This window comes from Capra hircus, chromosome 23, assembly GCF_001704415.2.
Source record: "Capra hircus breed San Clemente chromosome 23, ASM170441v1, whole genome shotgun sequence".
Lineage (NCBI taxonomy): Eukaryota > Metazoa > Chordata > Mammalia > Artiodactyla > Bovidae > Capra > Capra hircus.
This window is the reverse complement of record NC_030830.1, coordinates 10,585,223-10,603,199: the sequence shown is the minus strand read 5'-3', so window position 1 is coordinate 10,603,199 and position 17,977 is coordinate 10,585,223. Positions and strand designations below refer to the sequence as shown.

Below are 17,977 nucleotides of genomic sequence, written 5' to 3'. Positions count from 1 at the left end.
ATATGGGGGAGTAAATAAATATTTAAATGTAAATAGCAAAATGATAAACGTGTGTTTTTATAGATACTAAATCTTGGAGTAGGTGTAGAATCTTTGCCAGAAAAGCTGGTGCTCTGTAACACCAGCGTAGGAAAGGGGAGCAGTGGCTTCTTTTCAGTAGTATTCCATGGCTGTCGGTTTCATGTGCTGCTAGAGAGCTGACATTACAGATCTGTTCCGAATGTCTGTTTGGAGCAAAAATAATTGCTTATTTCCTAGTTGTTCCCTATACCTTTTCAGATAATCAGAAGATACTGTCCAAGTGCCTATATCAGAGGTATCTTCCATCTTTTCTATTGACAGGATTTTTCGAAGTCCTCTTTGTCTTGGGTTTGCTTTAAAGCTTTATGTATACTACCTTAACTTTATTGTTTTTTTGTGCCTACTGACTCATTTTTTCCCCTTCTGTGACTTTCTGATCCTATTCTGTGAAACGGACTGTTGCCTGAACCTGGCGACCTCACCCCAGGTTGTTTCTGCCAGCCTTTTGTCTCATTACGAATGAAATTATCAGTGTATGTTTCTGTTAATACTTAGTAAGTTGAGAAGTGCTTTCACATTATTTCATTTGATCTTCTTTATAATTCCTATCAAGTAATAGTAGGAAAGGGTGTTATTCTTATTTTACCGAGAGTAAATCAGAGTACAGCCTGCTGACCCCAAAGTCCATGCTGGATATTCCGCAGCAGTTGTGTTTGTACCTTGGGCACATTACTTCATTATTCCTCTTCATTCATCAAGTGGCACTGTTAAAAGCAGTTTTATAAAATTGTTGTGAAGATTGAATTGAATAATGTGTATAAACTGCTGAGACCAGTGTCTGATGCATAGCAAAGCTATAATGAACGTTAATAATGCTGATAATTGTTATACCACATCTTTTTTCTCCCTTTAAAAGTTATTGTAATATAATTCTTGGTTTTTAGGCAACATTTAATATAACAAAATTTTACCATCAATGAAAGTCTTAGATTTTATGTTGCATTTGTTGTCTTACTGCCTTTTTGTCTAAATTTTTGTTGTTGAAGAATGTACAGTAAAATATTTGCTTGAGGAAGGTGTTGACGGTATTATATTGCTTTAATATGCTGGGATCAAGATGGCTACCTTTTGTCTGGGATTATAGCATTTTAGTACGTATCTTACTACTAAATCTAAAATTTATATTGTTTAGTTAAAAGCCTGTTGGGGTTTTTTAAGGATTAGAGTCATTTGGGGCAGTTATGGCTCCTGGACACATGCATGTAGAAGAAAGAAAAAAGTAGGAATTTCATAAAGTCTATAGAATTTGTAAAATGCATTATGTCAGTGCTAAGTAACTAAATTTAGGAAACTTTGTTGGAAATAGTTATATTTTGCTCGGTATGGCTTTCTGTATATAGGTACTTACTTTAAAAGATAAATTTCTAAACTGCTTTCCATGTTTTCCTCTTCAACAGGGCATTCTTAGCAGGGTTACAGAATCTGTTAAGAATATTGTGCCTGGATGGCTACAGAGATATTTCAGCAAGAACGAAGATGTATGTAGCTGCTCAACAGACACAAGAGAGGTGCCACAGTGGCCAGAAAATAGGGAAGATGACCATATATACTCTGATGAGGAGAGTGCGAACATTCATGATGGGAGAATCACTCCTGAGCCAACAGGCAGTAATACAGAAGGTAAATAGAATGTGGATATTTTGTTTTGAATGATAGGTTTTCATGCCTTAATCTAAAATATTTTTATATTGCCTAGCTGTGGTAATCTAATTGTGTAGTACAGAAACCATGTTGGTGGAGGGTGAGGATCACCTTCAAATTGGTATCTTTTTAATTTAGCAGCTTTTTGTTTATTAAGGGAGGTTGAAATACTGTATCAGTTGAGCGCCAGCTCTCCTGTTAGACATTGGGTTTGAATTTTCACACCACCGATTGTTAGTTGTGGGATTTTGGTCAAGATAATCTGTTCTCCTCTGTGCGCTCCTAAGTGGTTTTGAAGAGTGAATGTGAATGGGTCCTGGAACTAGGAGCAGAGTGGCAAGGCCCCCCAGCACGTGGGTTGGGGTGTGGTGAAGCTGCGGTTGGCTCCCGTTTGCTGTAGCCCACTCAGCTGGGCTGTTTCCTTAATCATAGACTGAGCAGCCCTGTTTTAAATGCGTTTTGGATTTACTTAAGGTGTTTTTCTGGGGTTTGCAAATATTTAATAGCTTCAGGTAAAGCACGAATGTGACATATTTGGGACTAATACTCTGTCATTGCACTTCATGTCTTTTTTATAGCTTTAGTGAGATGGACTTCAATAAATGGGTTCACCCATTTAGAGTGTATAGTTCAGTGATTTTGTTGTTGTTGTTGTTTAGTGATTTTTAGTATATACAGAGTGTTTCACAGTCGATTTTAGAACATTTTAATTATCCTTCCCCACCCCATTCCCCTGAAATCCTACACCCATTAGTAGTCGCTACCCATCCCTGTCCCTCTGGCCCCAGGCAACCACCAATCTGTATCTATAGATTTGTCTAGACTGACGTTTGATACAGATGGAATCATAAAATATGTGATCTATTGTGACTGGCTTCTTGCACTTGACATGACGGCTTTGAGGTTCATCCATGTTATAGCATGTATCAGAACTTCTTTTTATTGCCAGATATATTTCATGGCTTGGATGGACTACATTTTATTTATCCATTTACCAGTTGATGAACGGTCGTGTGGTCTCTGCTTTTGCAGTATTGAGAACACTCCTGTTTTGAGTACTCCTGTGCACGTTGTTTCGTGGATGTGTTTTCTCCTAGGCAGGTACCTGGGAGTAGAATTGCTGGGTCATCTGGTAATTTAACATTTTGAGGAAAAAACTGTTTTTCTAAAATGACTATACCATCTTACCTTCCCACCGGTGGTGTGTGAAGAAGGCAATTTCTTTACCCTGGCAGTGTGTGAAGATGCAATATCTTTTTTACTTCTTTCTTTCTTTTTTTTAAATATAGCTCTTCTGGTAGATGTGAAGTGGTATCTCATTGTGATTTTGATTTGCATCTTCCTGATCACTAATAATGAGCATCTTTTCATGTGCTTACTGACCATTTATATATCTTTGGAGAAATGGGCTATTCAAATCCCCCTTTTCCGTTTTTCACCAGGTTATTTTTCTTTTTATAATTGAATTGAAAGAGGTTTTGACATATTCTGGATATAAGTCTCTTATCTCTACATGATTTGCAAACATTTTTCTCCCATTTTAGCTTCTTGATGGTGTCCTTTGAAGCACAAGAGTTTTAAATTTTGAGGTCCACTTTATCTCTCAAGTATATATTTCTTTTCAATTTATATATTTTTTTCTTTCGCTGCATGTTTTGACTTCCAGTTACACAGCAGTATTTTTGGTAACTTAAGTCTTGTCTTGCCTCAATAATTGATGTGAATATGTGCCTATTAATTTTGGTATACTTAGTAACTTATTTTCCTGCCTGATTTGCTTTTAGTCAGAACTAGTGAGCGTGAAATGGGCTGAAAGAGGGACTCTTATTTTGGAGAAGTGGCAAATCTAAGTTTTCTTTAGTTCAGTTCAGTCGCTCAGTCGTGTCTGACTCTTTGCGACCCCATGAATCGCAGCACGCCAGGCCTCCCTGTCCCTCACCAACTCCCGGAGTTCCCTCAGACTCACATCCATCGAGTCGGTGATGCCATCCAGCCATCTCATCCTCGGTCGTCCCCTTCTCCTCCTGCCCCCAATCCTTCCCAGCGTCAGAGTCTTTTCCAATGAGTCAACTCTTCACATGAGGTGGCCAAAGTACTGGAGCTTCAGCTTTAGCATCATTCCTTCCAAAGAAATCCCAGGGTTGATCTCCTTCAGAATGGACTGGTTGGATATCCTTGCAGTCCAAGGGACTCTCAAGAGTCTTCTCCAGCACCACAGTTCAAACGCATCAATTCTTCGGCGCTCAGCCTTCTTCACAGTCCAACTCTCACATCCATACATGACCACAGGAAAAACCATAGCCTTGACTAGACAGACCTTAGTCGGTAAAGTAATGTCTCTGCTTTTGAAGATGCTATCTAGGTTGGTCATAACTTTTCTTCCAAGGAGTAAGTGTCTTTTAATATCATGGCTGCAGTCATCATCTGCAATGATTTTGGAGCCCCCAGAAATAAAGTCTGACACTGTTTCCACTGTTTCCCCATCTATTTCCCATGAAGTGATGGGACCAGATGCCATGATCTTCATTTTCTGAATGTTGAGCTTTAAGCCAACTTTTTCCCTCTCCTCTTTCACTTTCATCAAGAGGCTTTTGAGTTCCTCTTCACTTTCTGCCATAAGTTTTCTTAGTGATACTCAATTTGGCTTAGTCTTTTTTATTAGAGTAACTTAGGGAGTTTTAATATCTGTACTTTTTAAGATCTCTTTCTAATATATTACCAGCAACCATCTGGAGGTTTTACTTGGTAGGTCTCGAGTGACTGCTTCTGTGTCATTCTCTTTTTTGACATCAAATGGGACCCCAGCTTCTCTCTTTTGTCTAGAGACTTGGAGTGTGCACCACCATATATCTACCGTGACTGAAGCTTTTTCCATCCTAATGCTTGTGGGGATTAACTAACTTGAAGAATTCAGTTTAGGTGTGAGATAAATGGAGTGTCTCATTGTACAGCTGTGAGGTTCCTTTTTGTTTGTGTGTTTGTACTTTTGTTGAAATGATGGCAGTCGTCTGCCAAGGTTCATTCCCATTTGGATTTTATTCATTATATTATTAAGTTTACACAGTAGCTTTCTATTATATCTATACATAGTACACACACCTTTGTGAATAATTTCTAAATTTAAATTATTGTGGAAATTTCCAAACTACAAAAGGAAGGAGGAGGATAATACAGTAAACCCCTCGGACCTGTTAGCCAGTTTCAAGGACAGCCAGCTTATGGCTGACACTGTTTTCCTCGTTCCCACATCTGTTCACCCACCTTCTCATTCGAACTCCTCTGATTTAGAAGCAAGTTGTGAGCAGCTTTTGATACTAACTTCAGAAACTTGGTTGCATTTTCCCTCTGTCTTGTCCTAGAGCTGACTCCTGCTCCTGTCTTAAAATCTGTAAGTTCTAGGCAGTTCTCTTTTGGCAGTCTGCCTCTATCTTTCTCTAAGTATTCAGTACTTACAGCCAGATAATGTGTGACTACAGTATCAGTTGATAACTCTCCTGTGTAATGAATGTAGATCTTATTAGAAAGTGCCATCAATTTGTTTACTCTGTGAAACATTATTCTTAAATTTGACAGTGCGTTCTCAAAACAACTTAAACATACTTGCTTTTAAAGTAGTGTAAAATTATTGAAAGCTTAAAATAATTAGATGTAACAATCCTGCATGTTGCTTACTAATTACCAGTGTAACTCATATATTAATGGTAACTGGAGCAGGAGAATATTGTACATCCTTCAAATAGCACAGTGCAGTATGAGCAGTTATAGAATCTGCAGCCTCTTTCATATCTGTTGTCTGCAGGTTTCTGCTTTCATGTACCTCCTTGTATTGCGTGTTTTAATGATGGTGAGCCATTAGGTGTCTAGGTTTCTTTTACTCAGTTAATGGCATTAATCAGTGAGGAGAACCTCAAATAATGTACAGGATAGATTTTTTTTGATTCAGTAAGAGTTCAAACCTTGGAGGGGGACGCCCACAATGGTGCATCTAACATGCTGATCAGCAGTGGACTGAAATTGTAGGCTGTGCTGGCTGATTAATACTGTGATATCATAGGTGTACTCTCAGAAACTGAGCATTTATGGCTGATGTGAATCTGTAGATGACATGACCTAATTTAGTCTTACTATCCCCAAATGTGTCCTTTATTGGGCCTGGTTTAGAGAGTAAGGAAGCTATGTAAACCTAAAAAACTGGCATTGCTGTTAGCAGCGTACCTTCCAGTAGAAGTGTATCATACTAGATTGCTTTTTCTCTATGGCTTCTCTATATACTAGATTGAGTAGATGTCTGCCAATATCTTGAAAATATCCTATGGGATAAACTGCTGCGGGGGTGAGAGAATGGGTCAGTAAAAAGCACCTTTAGGATCTGCTACAAAATTAGAATACCTCATGCTATAAGAAACATTTCAGCCTATGTGTATATGAATCCTGACTCTGGAGATAATTGAAATATGATAATGTTTAGATACCAATAGGTGTAAGTGCCAATTCTGGTAGATTTCAAAGCTCCTGCCAGTTTCTCCCTTAACTTGAGCAAACTTGGTAAGAAATTATTACATTAAACACTAATTCCCATTCCCTTCCCCTCAGCCCCTGGCAAACACCATTGTACTTTTGCTATGACTTTAACTGCATACTTCAAATGAGTAGAATCATAAATATTTCTCCTTCAGTGACTGACTCACTTCACTTAGCAGAATGTCTTCAGAGTTCATTCACATCGTTCTATGTCTCGGAATTTATTTCCTTTTACAACAATAATATTCATTGTATGTATTTACCACATTATTCATTCATCTGTTGATGGACACTTAGGTTTCTTCCAACTTTGGCTTTTGTGAATAATGCTGTTGTAAACATGGTTATACAGATCTCTTTGAGACTCTCCTTTCCGTTCTTTTGGATATATACCCAGAAGTGGAGTTGTTGGGTCATATGGTAATTCTGTTTTTAATTTCTTCTGATAGTAGCTGTCCTTAAGAGTGTGAAGTGGTATCTCACTGGTTTCGATACGCATTTTTCTGTTTAGAAATGTTGAGAATCTTTCCATATGCTTGTTGACTGTGTATCATCTTTGGACAAGAGTCTGTTCAAGTCCTTTGCCCAATTTTTAATCAGATAATTTGATTTATTATTGTGCTGCTAAGTCACTTCAGTCATGTCCGACTCTGTGCGACCCCATAGACGGCAGCCCACCAGGCTCCGCCGTCCCTGGGATTCTCCAGGCAAGAACACTGGAGTGGGTTGCCATTTCCTTCTCCAGTGCATGAAAGTGAAAAGTGAAAGTGAAGCCACTCAGTCGTGTCCTACCCTCAGCAACCCCACGGACTGCAGCCTTCCAGGCTCCTCTGTCCATAGGATTTTCCAGGCAAGAGTACTGGAGTGGGGTGCCATTGCCTCCTCCGGATTTATTATTGTAGGAGTCCTTTATATGTTCTGGATATTAACGCCTTATCATATATATGATTTGCAAACATTTTCTATTTTTATTTGTATTTCTTTTATTCCTTAAGTTGCCTTTTCCCTCTTGATTATCATGTCTTAGTTTTAAAAACTTAAACACAAAAGTTTTTTAGTTTGATACAGTCCCACATGTCTTTTTTCTCTTGTTGCCTGTCATATCTGAGAAATCATTGCCAAGATCGGCATCTTAAAGCTTTTCTGTTTTTTTTTTGTAAACATTATATTTTTGAGTCTTATGTTTAGATCTTTAATCCATTTAGTTTTATTTTTGTGTATGGTGTAGGAAAGGGTCCAGTTTCCTTCTTTTGCCTGTGGATATCCAGTTTTCCCAAAATTATTTATTGAAGAGATGGTTCTTTCCATTGACTGGTGTTGGTGCTCTGTCAGGGACCATTTGACCGTGTGTGCAAGGGTTTATTTCTTGGCTCTCTGTTCTATCCTATTGGTCTGCATATCTGTCTGTGTGCCACCACCATGCCTTTGATTGCTGTTTTGTAATAATTTTTTGAAATCAGGAAGTGTGACAGCTCCATTCTTGTTCTTTTTCAGGATTATTTTGGTTATTAAGGGTCCATTGAGATTCAATAGGAATTTTAGGACGAATTTTTCTATTTCATCAGAAAAGGGTCATTGGGTTTTTTTTTAAAGGAATTGCATTGACTCTGCAGATCACTTTGGGTAGTATTGACATTTAACAATTTTAGGTCTTTCAGTCTAAGAATATGGGGTGTTTTTCCATTTATTTACATCTTAAATTTCTTTCAGCCATGTTTTGTAGTTTTCATCATGCAAGTTCTTTCACTTCCTTAGTCAATTCCTAAGTGTTTTATTCTTTGTGATGCTACTGTTAATGGAATAACTTTCTTATTTTTCATTGTTAGTGTATAGAACAAAACTGATTTTTGCATGTTGATTTTGTATTTTGCTACTTTGCCAAATTTGTTTATAAGTATATTTGATCACTAAAGTGTATTTTGACAGTAGGTTAGGCAAGTTAATTTCAGTTAGTTGAAAACCTTGTTTGAGTAAAGAATGTCTTAAATTGTGCTTATCACAGGAGGCTTCAGTGTTTTGAATGGAAGTTATATTTATTATATAGTTATATAGTACATTTTCTTGAAACAAACACTTTTATTTTGATAGTATATTGCTTTTTCTGAACTGAGTGTTAATAATGTTATTGCTGTTCTCTATAGAACCCTCAACAACTAGTACTGCTTCAAATTATCCAGATGTATTAACAAGGCCTTCTCTTCATCGGAGCCATTTGAATTTCTCCATGTTGGACTCTCCTGCGTTACACTGTCAGCCCTCTACATCTTCGGCATTCCCCATCGGCAGTTCTGGATTTTCCCTCGTAAAGGAAATTAAAGATTCTACCTCTCAGCATGATGATGATAACATCTCAACCACCAGTGGGTTTTCTTCAAGAGCTTCTGATAAAGGTATTCTTGGCATTTGGTAGTAAATAATTTTGGTAGTTGAAAATAAATTTCATGGGATAATTTTTTTCTAACTTGGCTGTCATTTTCATTTTCTATTTATAAAAACATAGGCATTGTTATTAGTGTTATTACTGTGCATTGCATATTTTTATTTCAGATATAGCTGTTTCAAAGAACACTTCAGTGCCACCTCTGTGGTCCCCAGAGGCTGAACGTTCTCATTCATTCTCACAGCACACTGCCACCAGCTCAAAAAAACCAGCATTCAACTTGTCTGCCTTTGGAGCACTTTCTCCTGTGAGTCCTAATTTGATTTGATTTAACCACATTAGTTTTGAGTGCTTGTCTTATAATTTATCGTTATGTTTCTGTGCAGTCACTTGGGAACTCTTCAATTTTTAAAACAAGTCAACTTGGAGATTCTCCTTTTTACCCTGGAAAAACAACATATGGTGGGGCAGCAGCCGCTGTAAGACAGTCTAAACTACGAAACACACCATATCAGGTCGGTTTGAATAGAAGGGTTTATACCTTTTTTTCTTTTAAAAATAAGTTAACTATTGTCACTCAAAAAAAGTTTTGGTCCATTTATTCTTTGGCGAAATGATAAAACTATGGATTACATTCTTTTCATTTAGGAACTATATTAATATTATTTTGGACCAAAGTGAACATTTTATCCATTATTTTAGTGTGTGTGTTTTAGAAAGTATGGTAGTTAATTCCTTTTTTAAAAAGTTGAGGTATATGTAACATATAGTAGAATTTACCCTTATCACAGTATTTGTATTTTAACTAAATAAATACAGTTGAATAACTACTTCTGCACTCAAAATACTGAATAAACATTTCCATCATACCAAAACATTACCTTGTGCAACTCTGTAGTCAACCCTTCTTTGTACTTCCACCTCTTGGCAACCAGTATCTGTTTTCTTTTCCTGTAGTTTTGTTTTTTTTCCCCCAGGATGTCATAAATTTAATCATATACTGTGTATTTTTTGAGTGTGGCTTATTCTGTTTAGCATAATATACTTATGCATTATGCAGATCAGTCTGTATTTACATATATCAGTAGTTAATTCCTTTTTATTGCAGTTATAATACAGTTTGTTTATCTACTCACTAGTAAAAGGATGCTTAGATTATTTCTAATTTTTGTCTATTGTGAATAAAACTGCTGCTGCTAAGTCGCTTCAGTCGTGTCCGACTCTGTGCGACCCCATAGACGGCAGCCCACTAGGCTCCCCCGTCCCTGGGATTCTCCAGGCAAGAGTACTGGAGTGGGTCGCCATTTCCTTCTCCAGTGCAGGAAAGTGAAAAGTGAAAGTGAAGTCACTCAGTTGTGTCCGACTCTTCGCGACCCCATGGACTGCAGCCCACCAGGCTCCCCCGTCCATGGGTCTTTCCAGGCAAGAGTACTGGAATGGGGTGCCATTGCCTTCTATGAACATTAATTTTCATTTCTCTTGGGTATATTCCTAGAAGTTGGACTGCTGAGTCACATGGTATATGCATTAATTTTATAATAAACCACCGGAGTGTTTTCCAAAGTGGGTGCTACCCCTTTGCATTCTCACCATACGGTCAGCACTTGTCATCAATTTTTTAATAGGCATGTAGTGATAATTCCAACTAACTGTGGTTTTGCATTAATGGCAACCCACTCCAGTACTCTTGCCTAGTACTCTGTCCCATGGACAGAGGAGCCTGGTAGGCTACAGTCCACGGGGTCGCAGAGTTGGACATGACTGAGCGACTTCACTTTCACTTTCACTAATGACCATGATGGTGCTTATTTACCATCAGTATATCTGGGGCGAAATACGTGTACAAATGTTATTGCCCATTAATAAAAATCTAAATATTTTATTGAGTTACAATATGAAATATTAGTTTTAGGTATGCAACATAATGGCTTGATATCTTTATACATTATGAAATAACCACAAGACCAGTTACTATCCATTGCCATACAAAGTTGTTAAAATATTGTTGAATGTATTCCCTATGTGTACATTACATCCTTGTGACTTATTTTATATATGGAAGTGTAGACCTGTTAATCTCCTTTGGCAATTTAGTCTATCCCTTTTGCTCATTTTTAAATGAGATTTTTTTTCTTATTTATGAGTTTTGAGAATTCATTATTCAGGGTGTATGTCCTTTATTAGATACATGTTTTGCAGATATTTTCTCCCATTTTGTGGCTTATCTTAATACCTTGTCAAGAGAAGTTTTTACTTTTGATGACATTCACCATATCAGGTTTTTGTTTTTTTGTTGTTTTTCCTTTTATGGTTCATGGCTTTGGTGTTATGTCTAGAAATTTTTACCCAGCCCAAGGTCGCAAAGATTTTCTTCTGTTTTCTTTTAAAAGCTTTATAGTTTTAGGTTTTAATTTAGACCTTTGATTCATTTTGAGTTAAAATTTTATGTATAGTATGAAGTGTGGATCAAGATTCATTCTTGTAAACAAATGAATGTCCATTTTTTTCTAGTACGTACTGTTTGTTGATAAGATTGTACTTTATCCATTGAATTGTCTTTGCACCTTTTTTGAAAATGAATTCACCATATATGTGGCTCTATTTCTGGACTTACTATTCTTTTGACACGTGTGTGTGTGTGTGTGTGTGTGTGTCCTTTTGTCAACACTGTGCTTTGTCTTGATTGCTATATCTTTATAGTAAGTCCTGAAATCAGGTACTCTGAGTTTTCCAAACTTCCCTCGCCCCTCACAGGATTCAGAGAATTGAAATTTTCAATTAAGGCATAAAGAAAAAAAGTTGAACATGAGCTTGATGATACCACCCAAAGACAGGTTGCTGTTAACAGTTAATTCTTTTTCACTTTGCACATAAAATTCTGTTTCATAGTTATTTTCACTCTCTGAAATTTGTGCTTTAGAGTATAGAGTTCTAGCAAATAACTCAAGGTTTACATTATAGGCACCAGTCAGAAGACAAATGAAAGCTAAGCAACCCAACGCACAGTCCTATGGTGTCACTAGTTCAACAGCTCGGAGGATATTGCAGTCCTTAGAGAAGATGTCAAGTCCTCTAGCGGTAAGTTTTTAAAATCACACTTAAATTCAGGAGTATAGCAAAATTTAAGCATAGTGAGAAATCTTAATTTCGTTATTTCAACATTAACAGGATGCAAAAAGAATTCCATCTGTTTTTTCTTCTCCTCTGAATTCTGTAAGTAGACTTTTAAATCTTTAAAGAGGTACATTTTCACATGTTGGTGATATCATATTTTTCAGTTTCCCATCCATTCTAATGGTATTTTATTTCTTTAGCCTCTTGATAGGAGTGGGATGGATACCACCACAGACCTTCAGGCCAAAAGGGAAAAGGTAAGCCTTTAACATTTATCTAAGGTACTGGCGGTTTTGTATTTATTTTTAAGTTGACAAATACACAAATTGGCTTTAGTTGATGGTCATTAGGAAACATGTTTGAAAAAAATGGATTTCTTTTAAAACTTGGATTTTGCAGCTTCTTGTGAGGGCCTTAGCACATGCTGTACATGTAGTAGATGGGATATATTGGTTATGTCTTGGCATTTCCATTTTCAGTAGCCTGGCAGTCTTTTTATAGTTGATTTACAATATTGTGTTAGTTTCAGGTATACAGCAAAGTGAATCAGTTATGCATATACCTGTATTCCCTCCTTTTTTAGGTTCTTTTCCCATATAGGTTGTTACAGAGTCTTGGGTTCCCTGTGTTGTACAGTAGGTTCTTATTAGTTAACTATTTTGTATATTTCTGGCAGTCTTTATATGAGTAACTCTTAGCTTTTGATAAATGAAGATAGGCTTGAATAGAGCTTGACATGTTTAATTAGCAGTTCAGTGAACTAAAGTTCTCATTGAACATAGTTATTTTGTAAACTTTCCTCATAAACATTATGTCAAATCAGTTATGTGTGATAGGATTTCCAGTTTGCATATCTTCTTCTATCAGTCAGAGGTAATGAAAAATATAATACAGTTATATCTTGATAACTCTTTTTATCACATTCTATTTGGTTAAAATTAGTTTGGGGTTTTATTGTGAGAAATAAAAATGCTTGATAGTTAAGCTTAAAGAGGTACAATTTTTGTCAGTTATATTTATGGCTAAGTTCCCTTAAGGGAAAGCAGATTCCCACATCATTCCTTGTAAAGCATTTATTACACCACCAGGTTCCCTCAGGAGTAATTGATTAAAATTATCATAAATCTCTGAATTAATTGTAGGAACTGTGTTCAAGATATTGGTAAATGACAAATATTTTACTGCAATACTGATGCAGAAAAGAAAAGATTAATTGAGCTTTTTCTTGGGATAGCATTGTTTCTCAATTTTTAGTATTACCTTATGGCTCAGCTGGTAAAGAATCCTCCTGCAGTGTGGGAGATCTGGATTCGATCCCTGGGTTGGGAAGATCCCCTGGAGAAGGGAAAGGCTACCCACTCCAGTATTCTGCCCTGGAGAATTCCATAGACTTTATAGTCCATCAGGTTGCAAAGAGTTGGACACAACTGAGACTTTCCCTTTCAGACATTTGTAATAAGGCAAGAGGGAATTCATTATTGGCTGCTGTGAAGGGATTAAGTTAAGCCATTATCTGCTTTTCTGTGACTCATTTATATCAGATTGTTTCAAAAGAAATAAAATTTTAAAATTGTGTCATAAGAGAAGTTCTCATCAACAAAAATTTTATTGGTGATTGAGTATAGTATCAGTTGATGGGGTTGCAAGAGTCCGACACAACAAGTGAACAACGACAACAGTGGTTTCAGTAAAATTTTGGTAGCGAATGCTAGGAAATACAAAGGCCAGGATACAGTATTGCTGTTGAGGTTTCACAGTTGCAATCAGAACAGTCTACAGAATAGACTTTCTCATTGAATTATAGGATCACATTTGTGATGAGGATTTAGGGAAGATCTAGTGACTAGATGGAGGCTTTGCCCTGGAAACCAACATTGTTCACAGCTGCTGCTGGATGAAAGGACTGTATTCATAGTATTATAATCTTTGGACAAAGTAGAAGCTCTTGGCTTTATAGTCATCTCACACCAACTGGAGTTTTGCTGTGTTTCAGTGTACCAAAAGACGTTGACATAACACTTGTGTTCTTTGATAACAAAGCCAGTTTATCTTAATATTTGGAATTCTTCACTGTGCTTTGCTAATTAGACTTAAATTGTAAAGACTTGGTTTTTAAATAACAGTGGAGGAAAGTTTACTTGGAGAGATTTGCACACATTTTAAGCAATTCAGGTTTTCATAGCTAGTTAAATATTTATAACTGAAGAAAATATAAATAGTAATTTGGGGAAAATGTGGCAAAATCAATTTTGGTTCATATATTTGAAATTCATCCTGTAAAATCTAAGAGTAGTCAAAATGCTCTGCAGAAGTTTCCTTGTGTGTGTCACGTGTGTGAAAAGTCATTAAGTTTAGAATAAAATAGTGAAACCGTTTTGAAAGTATTTGTATATATAGGTATATGTCTAAATAAATTAGTACTTACATAAATTAATAATATAAATGTTAATACCCATTCGTTTACTTTTAGTTTTTCCTCTTAGTGTTTCTTTGCACCCACTGTATATTTCTCTAGAACTAGATAGTCTCTAGGTTATATTAACTATTGTCAAATAATTTTTAGACATGCATGGCTGTTATATGAAAATAAGTTTGTCTTTGATTTCTGCCTCTCTGTAAGGTGGACTCTCAGTACCCCCCTGTTCAGAGACTCATGATCCCAAAGCCAGTTTCCATAGCAGCAAACCGAACTGTTTATTTTAAACCATCTTTGACTCCATCTGGTGAATTAAGGAAGACTAATCAAAGAATAGATAAAGAGTACAGTGTGAGTATGTGTTTATTTTCACTAGTCTTTGAGTATTGATTAAAATGAATAAGAACACATTGTAAAGTACAAATAATTTACTGTTGCAGTCTAGCAACTAGATAATGTGTAAAGTTTGTGAATTAGTGATTATGAATTGGTATGGCTTTTAATGGTTGACACCTTGGTCATATCCTGAATTAGTGTTTACTAGCAAGCATTGTTTATATTAAATAATTTTGCCACACTACCTTCATTTGTGTGTTTCGTCTGTGTTGTTGAGCTGTTTGAAAATTTCAGATATCATGACTGTTCACCCAGAGTACTTTGGTATACTGTATGATACAATAATATCTCCTATGTTACCATGTTTAAGAAAGTTAATGTCAGTTCCTTCCTAATATTATCTAATAATCTAGTTCATATGTTGTTTATAGCTGCTGTTTTTTTGCCACTGCTCAGCTTGTGTGATCTTAATTCCCCAACCAGGGATTGAACCCTGGGGCTCTGGCAGTAAAAGTACCGAGTCCTAACCACTGGGTAGTCAGGGAGTTCCCTATAGCTGCTTTTTTGAGCCTGTATCCAAACAAGTGTGTTACTTATGGTTTTGTCTTTCTAGACCTCAAATCTTTACCCTCACCACACTGTATTTATTTTTATATAACTTCTTTATTGAGATATGATTCTCATACCTTGCTGTTCACCTTAAAGTTGATAGCTCAGTGGATTTAGTGCATTTACAGTTCATCTTTGTTACTTGTCAGTTGTAGAACATTCTCATCGTCCTCTCCCCTACATCTCAGTAGTCGACTACATCCAGTAGTCGTCACTTCCCACCCCTCCACCTCCAGCCTGAGGCAGCCGTTTATCTTTCTCTTTAGATTTACTTATCTGGACATTTCATATATATGAAATCTTAAAATAAGTAGTTCTTAGTGTTTGGCTTGTTTCACATTTTCATCATTAGCATAATGTTTTTAGGTTCACCTCATATCAGACCATCAGTCCTTTTTATTGCTGAATAATATTTCATTGTTTAGATGTAGCGATTTTGTTTATCCATTCATCAGTTGAGGGACATTTGGGTTCTTTTCACTTTTTCACTGTAATGAATACTGCAATGAACTTTGATACAAGTGCCAGTTTTTTTGTGGACATTGATATTTTTCTCTTGGGTCTTACACCCTGGAGTAGAATTGCTAGGCACATTGGTATTTGAAAAGGCCAGATCATTTGTCCTCTACTTTGTCTCATATCCTGGGTCTGTGTGTTTTCCTGTATCATTTAACTAAAGTGTGTTCTTTTTCCATTTATAAAACATCTTCCTATTTGTGCCTTTGTTGGTTTAAGCTTATTGAATCTTCATGACAACTCAATTTCTTGAAAAATTTCAAACTGAAATTGAGAGAATAGTACGGTATTTACCTATTTCCTTTAACTTGACTCACCCATCTTTAACATTTTGTCATATTTGCTTTATCAGACTTTAAAAAAATAATTCGAACATAATTTTGGACTTGCAGGAAAAATCTTAAGAAGTCCACGTTTTAATACATTTGCTTTATCTTTTTCTGTATTTCTACAAACAAGAAATTCCGTCACATACCTGAAGAAGTTACCCAGACCAGAAAGAAACTTATCATCAGTACAATACTGTTAGTTGCAAATTTTGTTAAGATGCCAGTTGTCCCAAAAGAAAAAAAATGGAAGATCATGTCTTAAATTTGTCAAATCTCTTTATCGCCTTTAGTCTAGAACGGGTTTTTTGGCTTTTTGGGGGTTTGTTTTTTGGTATTTCGTAACATTGATATTTCTGAAGGAGTACAAGGATGTTTGTTGGCTCATGATTAGATTCTGGTTAGGCACCTTTGGTAGTAATACCACAGAACAAATTCTGAACTCTTCTCAGTATCATATTACAGGGCACTTTCTGCCAGTTTGTCCCGCACTGATGTTGTGATCAGCAGTTTAGGTGGTGTCAATGGGATTTCTTCACTGTGAAGTTGCTAGTATTGTACCTTTTATAACTAATAAGATAACTTTGAGAGTATAAATATCCTCTTTACCCACCACTGTTAGCAGTTTTGATGATATTTGCCTGAATCTTTTATTTGTAGATGCCAAATGGTGGTTTTCTAATTCTACTATTTCTTCTACCTTTATGAAGTTGGTTTTCTACTGTAGGAAGTTTTCTCTATGTATGTATTTCTCTATGTATTTATTTGTTTAAGTCAGTGTAAATTCTTAAATTTGATAAGATTGTAATCTTTTGCTAGCATTATTTATTTTGATGCTCACTGTCCCATATTTGGCCTTTGAACTGGCTCATGTCCTTTTAATATTTTCACATCATTTTCCAAGCACTTAGTTGCTTTTTAATATTGTAAAACAACTGAGGCTCATCTTGTGAGTTTTCAGCCCCAGCCCTGAAATCAGCCATTTCTCCAAGGAACCCTGATTCCTTTAGATGGAAGAACTCTTTAAGTTGCAGAGAATCATTTCAAAAGGACCATCCGTGTAAATTTGATTGCACATTTAATAGGCCATAAGTAAAAGTATTTGTGTGGTTGATAATGTGTATTAAATTTGTTTGCTACAGTTTTGTTTAAAAGACAGTTGTGCTTATTATCAGTTTACGTATATAATCTCACTGTAACTCTTGGTCATCATTCAGGTGACAGGATATAAGTTGTAGATTTTAAAATTCATTAACTAAACAACTGTCAAATTCCTGCTTCCAAATATTAAAGTTCACAGATAAAAAGGTGGTGTTAAAATTAAATAAGCAGCTATGTAAATATGTTCTTTTTTTTTTTAGACTGATTATGAAAAAAATACAACACCAGGACAAAATAGAGAGCAACAAGAAAGGTAATGTCATCTTTATAGTGAAGCTTCTTTATATTTTTTGTAAGGCCTATATTTGATATGTATCTGTCTTCTCGAAGATTAAAATGTTTAAAGAAATAGAAACTACGCATAGAAATCTACACACATAGAAAACTACACATAGAAATCTGTGAGCTTTTAAAATCACATTCAGCTGAAAATTTATTTTCTTAATTGTTGGCAGATCGATTTTTTTTTTAGTATTAATTAACAAGTTATGGACCAGAGTAATATATCATTTGTTTTAATTTTCTATTTCTTTGCCTAGTGGCTTTTCTTATCCAAATTTCAGTATGTCTGCAGCCAATGGTATATCTCCTGGAGTAGGTGGTGGAGGTGGCAAGATGAGGCGAGAGAGAACACGTGTTGTGGCATCTAAACCTCAAGAGAAGGAGGTAAGGTTACACTCTTTGTATTTTGAAGTATCTTAATACCTTGAAGTTCATTATTAAAAGTTTTGATGCGGTGATGAGGGGACACCTGGAGGTCCCTTGGAAGGATGCAGTTAGGAGAGACCCAGCACAGGAATTATCTGCCATTGAAACAGTTCCTTAAAAGCGTGTGTGTGTGTTTTAAACTATCAGGCTTTTTAAACCATCTTCACT

The 17,977-nt window shown here is 36.1% G+C and overlaps 1 protein-coding gene across 1 annotated transcript in view; it reads left to right on the top strand.

Annotated features, from left to right (window-relative positions):
• Nucleotides 1-17,977, top strand: part of NUP153 (nucleoporin 153) — a 67,599-nt gene that overhangs the window by 13,399 nt on the left and 36,223 nt on the right. The window contains exons 2-11 of the mRNA XM_018038724.1: nucleotides 1,479-1,701; nucleotides 8,385-8,633; nucleotides 8,791-8,930; nucleotides 9,010-9,138; nucleotides 11,585-11,701; nucleotides 11,792-11,836; nucleotides 11,938-11,994; nucleotides 14,358-14,504; nucleotides 17,302-17,354; nucleotides 17,641-17,767. Coding sequence (XP_017894213.1) covers nucleotides 1,479-1,701; nucleotides 8,385-8,633; nucleotides 8,791-8,930; nucleotides 9,010-9,138; nucleotides 11,585-11,701; nucleotides 11,792-11,836; nucleotides 11,938-11,994; nucleotides 14,358-14,504; nucleotides 17,302-17,354; nucleotides 17,641-17,767 — 1,287 coding nt within the window. The remainder of the gene's footprint in view (nucleotides 1-1,478; nucleotides 1,702-8,384; nucleotides 8,634-8,790; nucleotides 8,931-9,009; nucleotides 9,139-11,584; nucleotides 11,702-11,791; nucleotides 11,837-11,937; nucleotides 11,995-14,357; nucleotides 14,505-17,301; nucleotides 17,355-17,640; nucleotides 17,768-17,977) is intronic.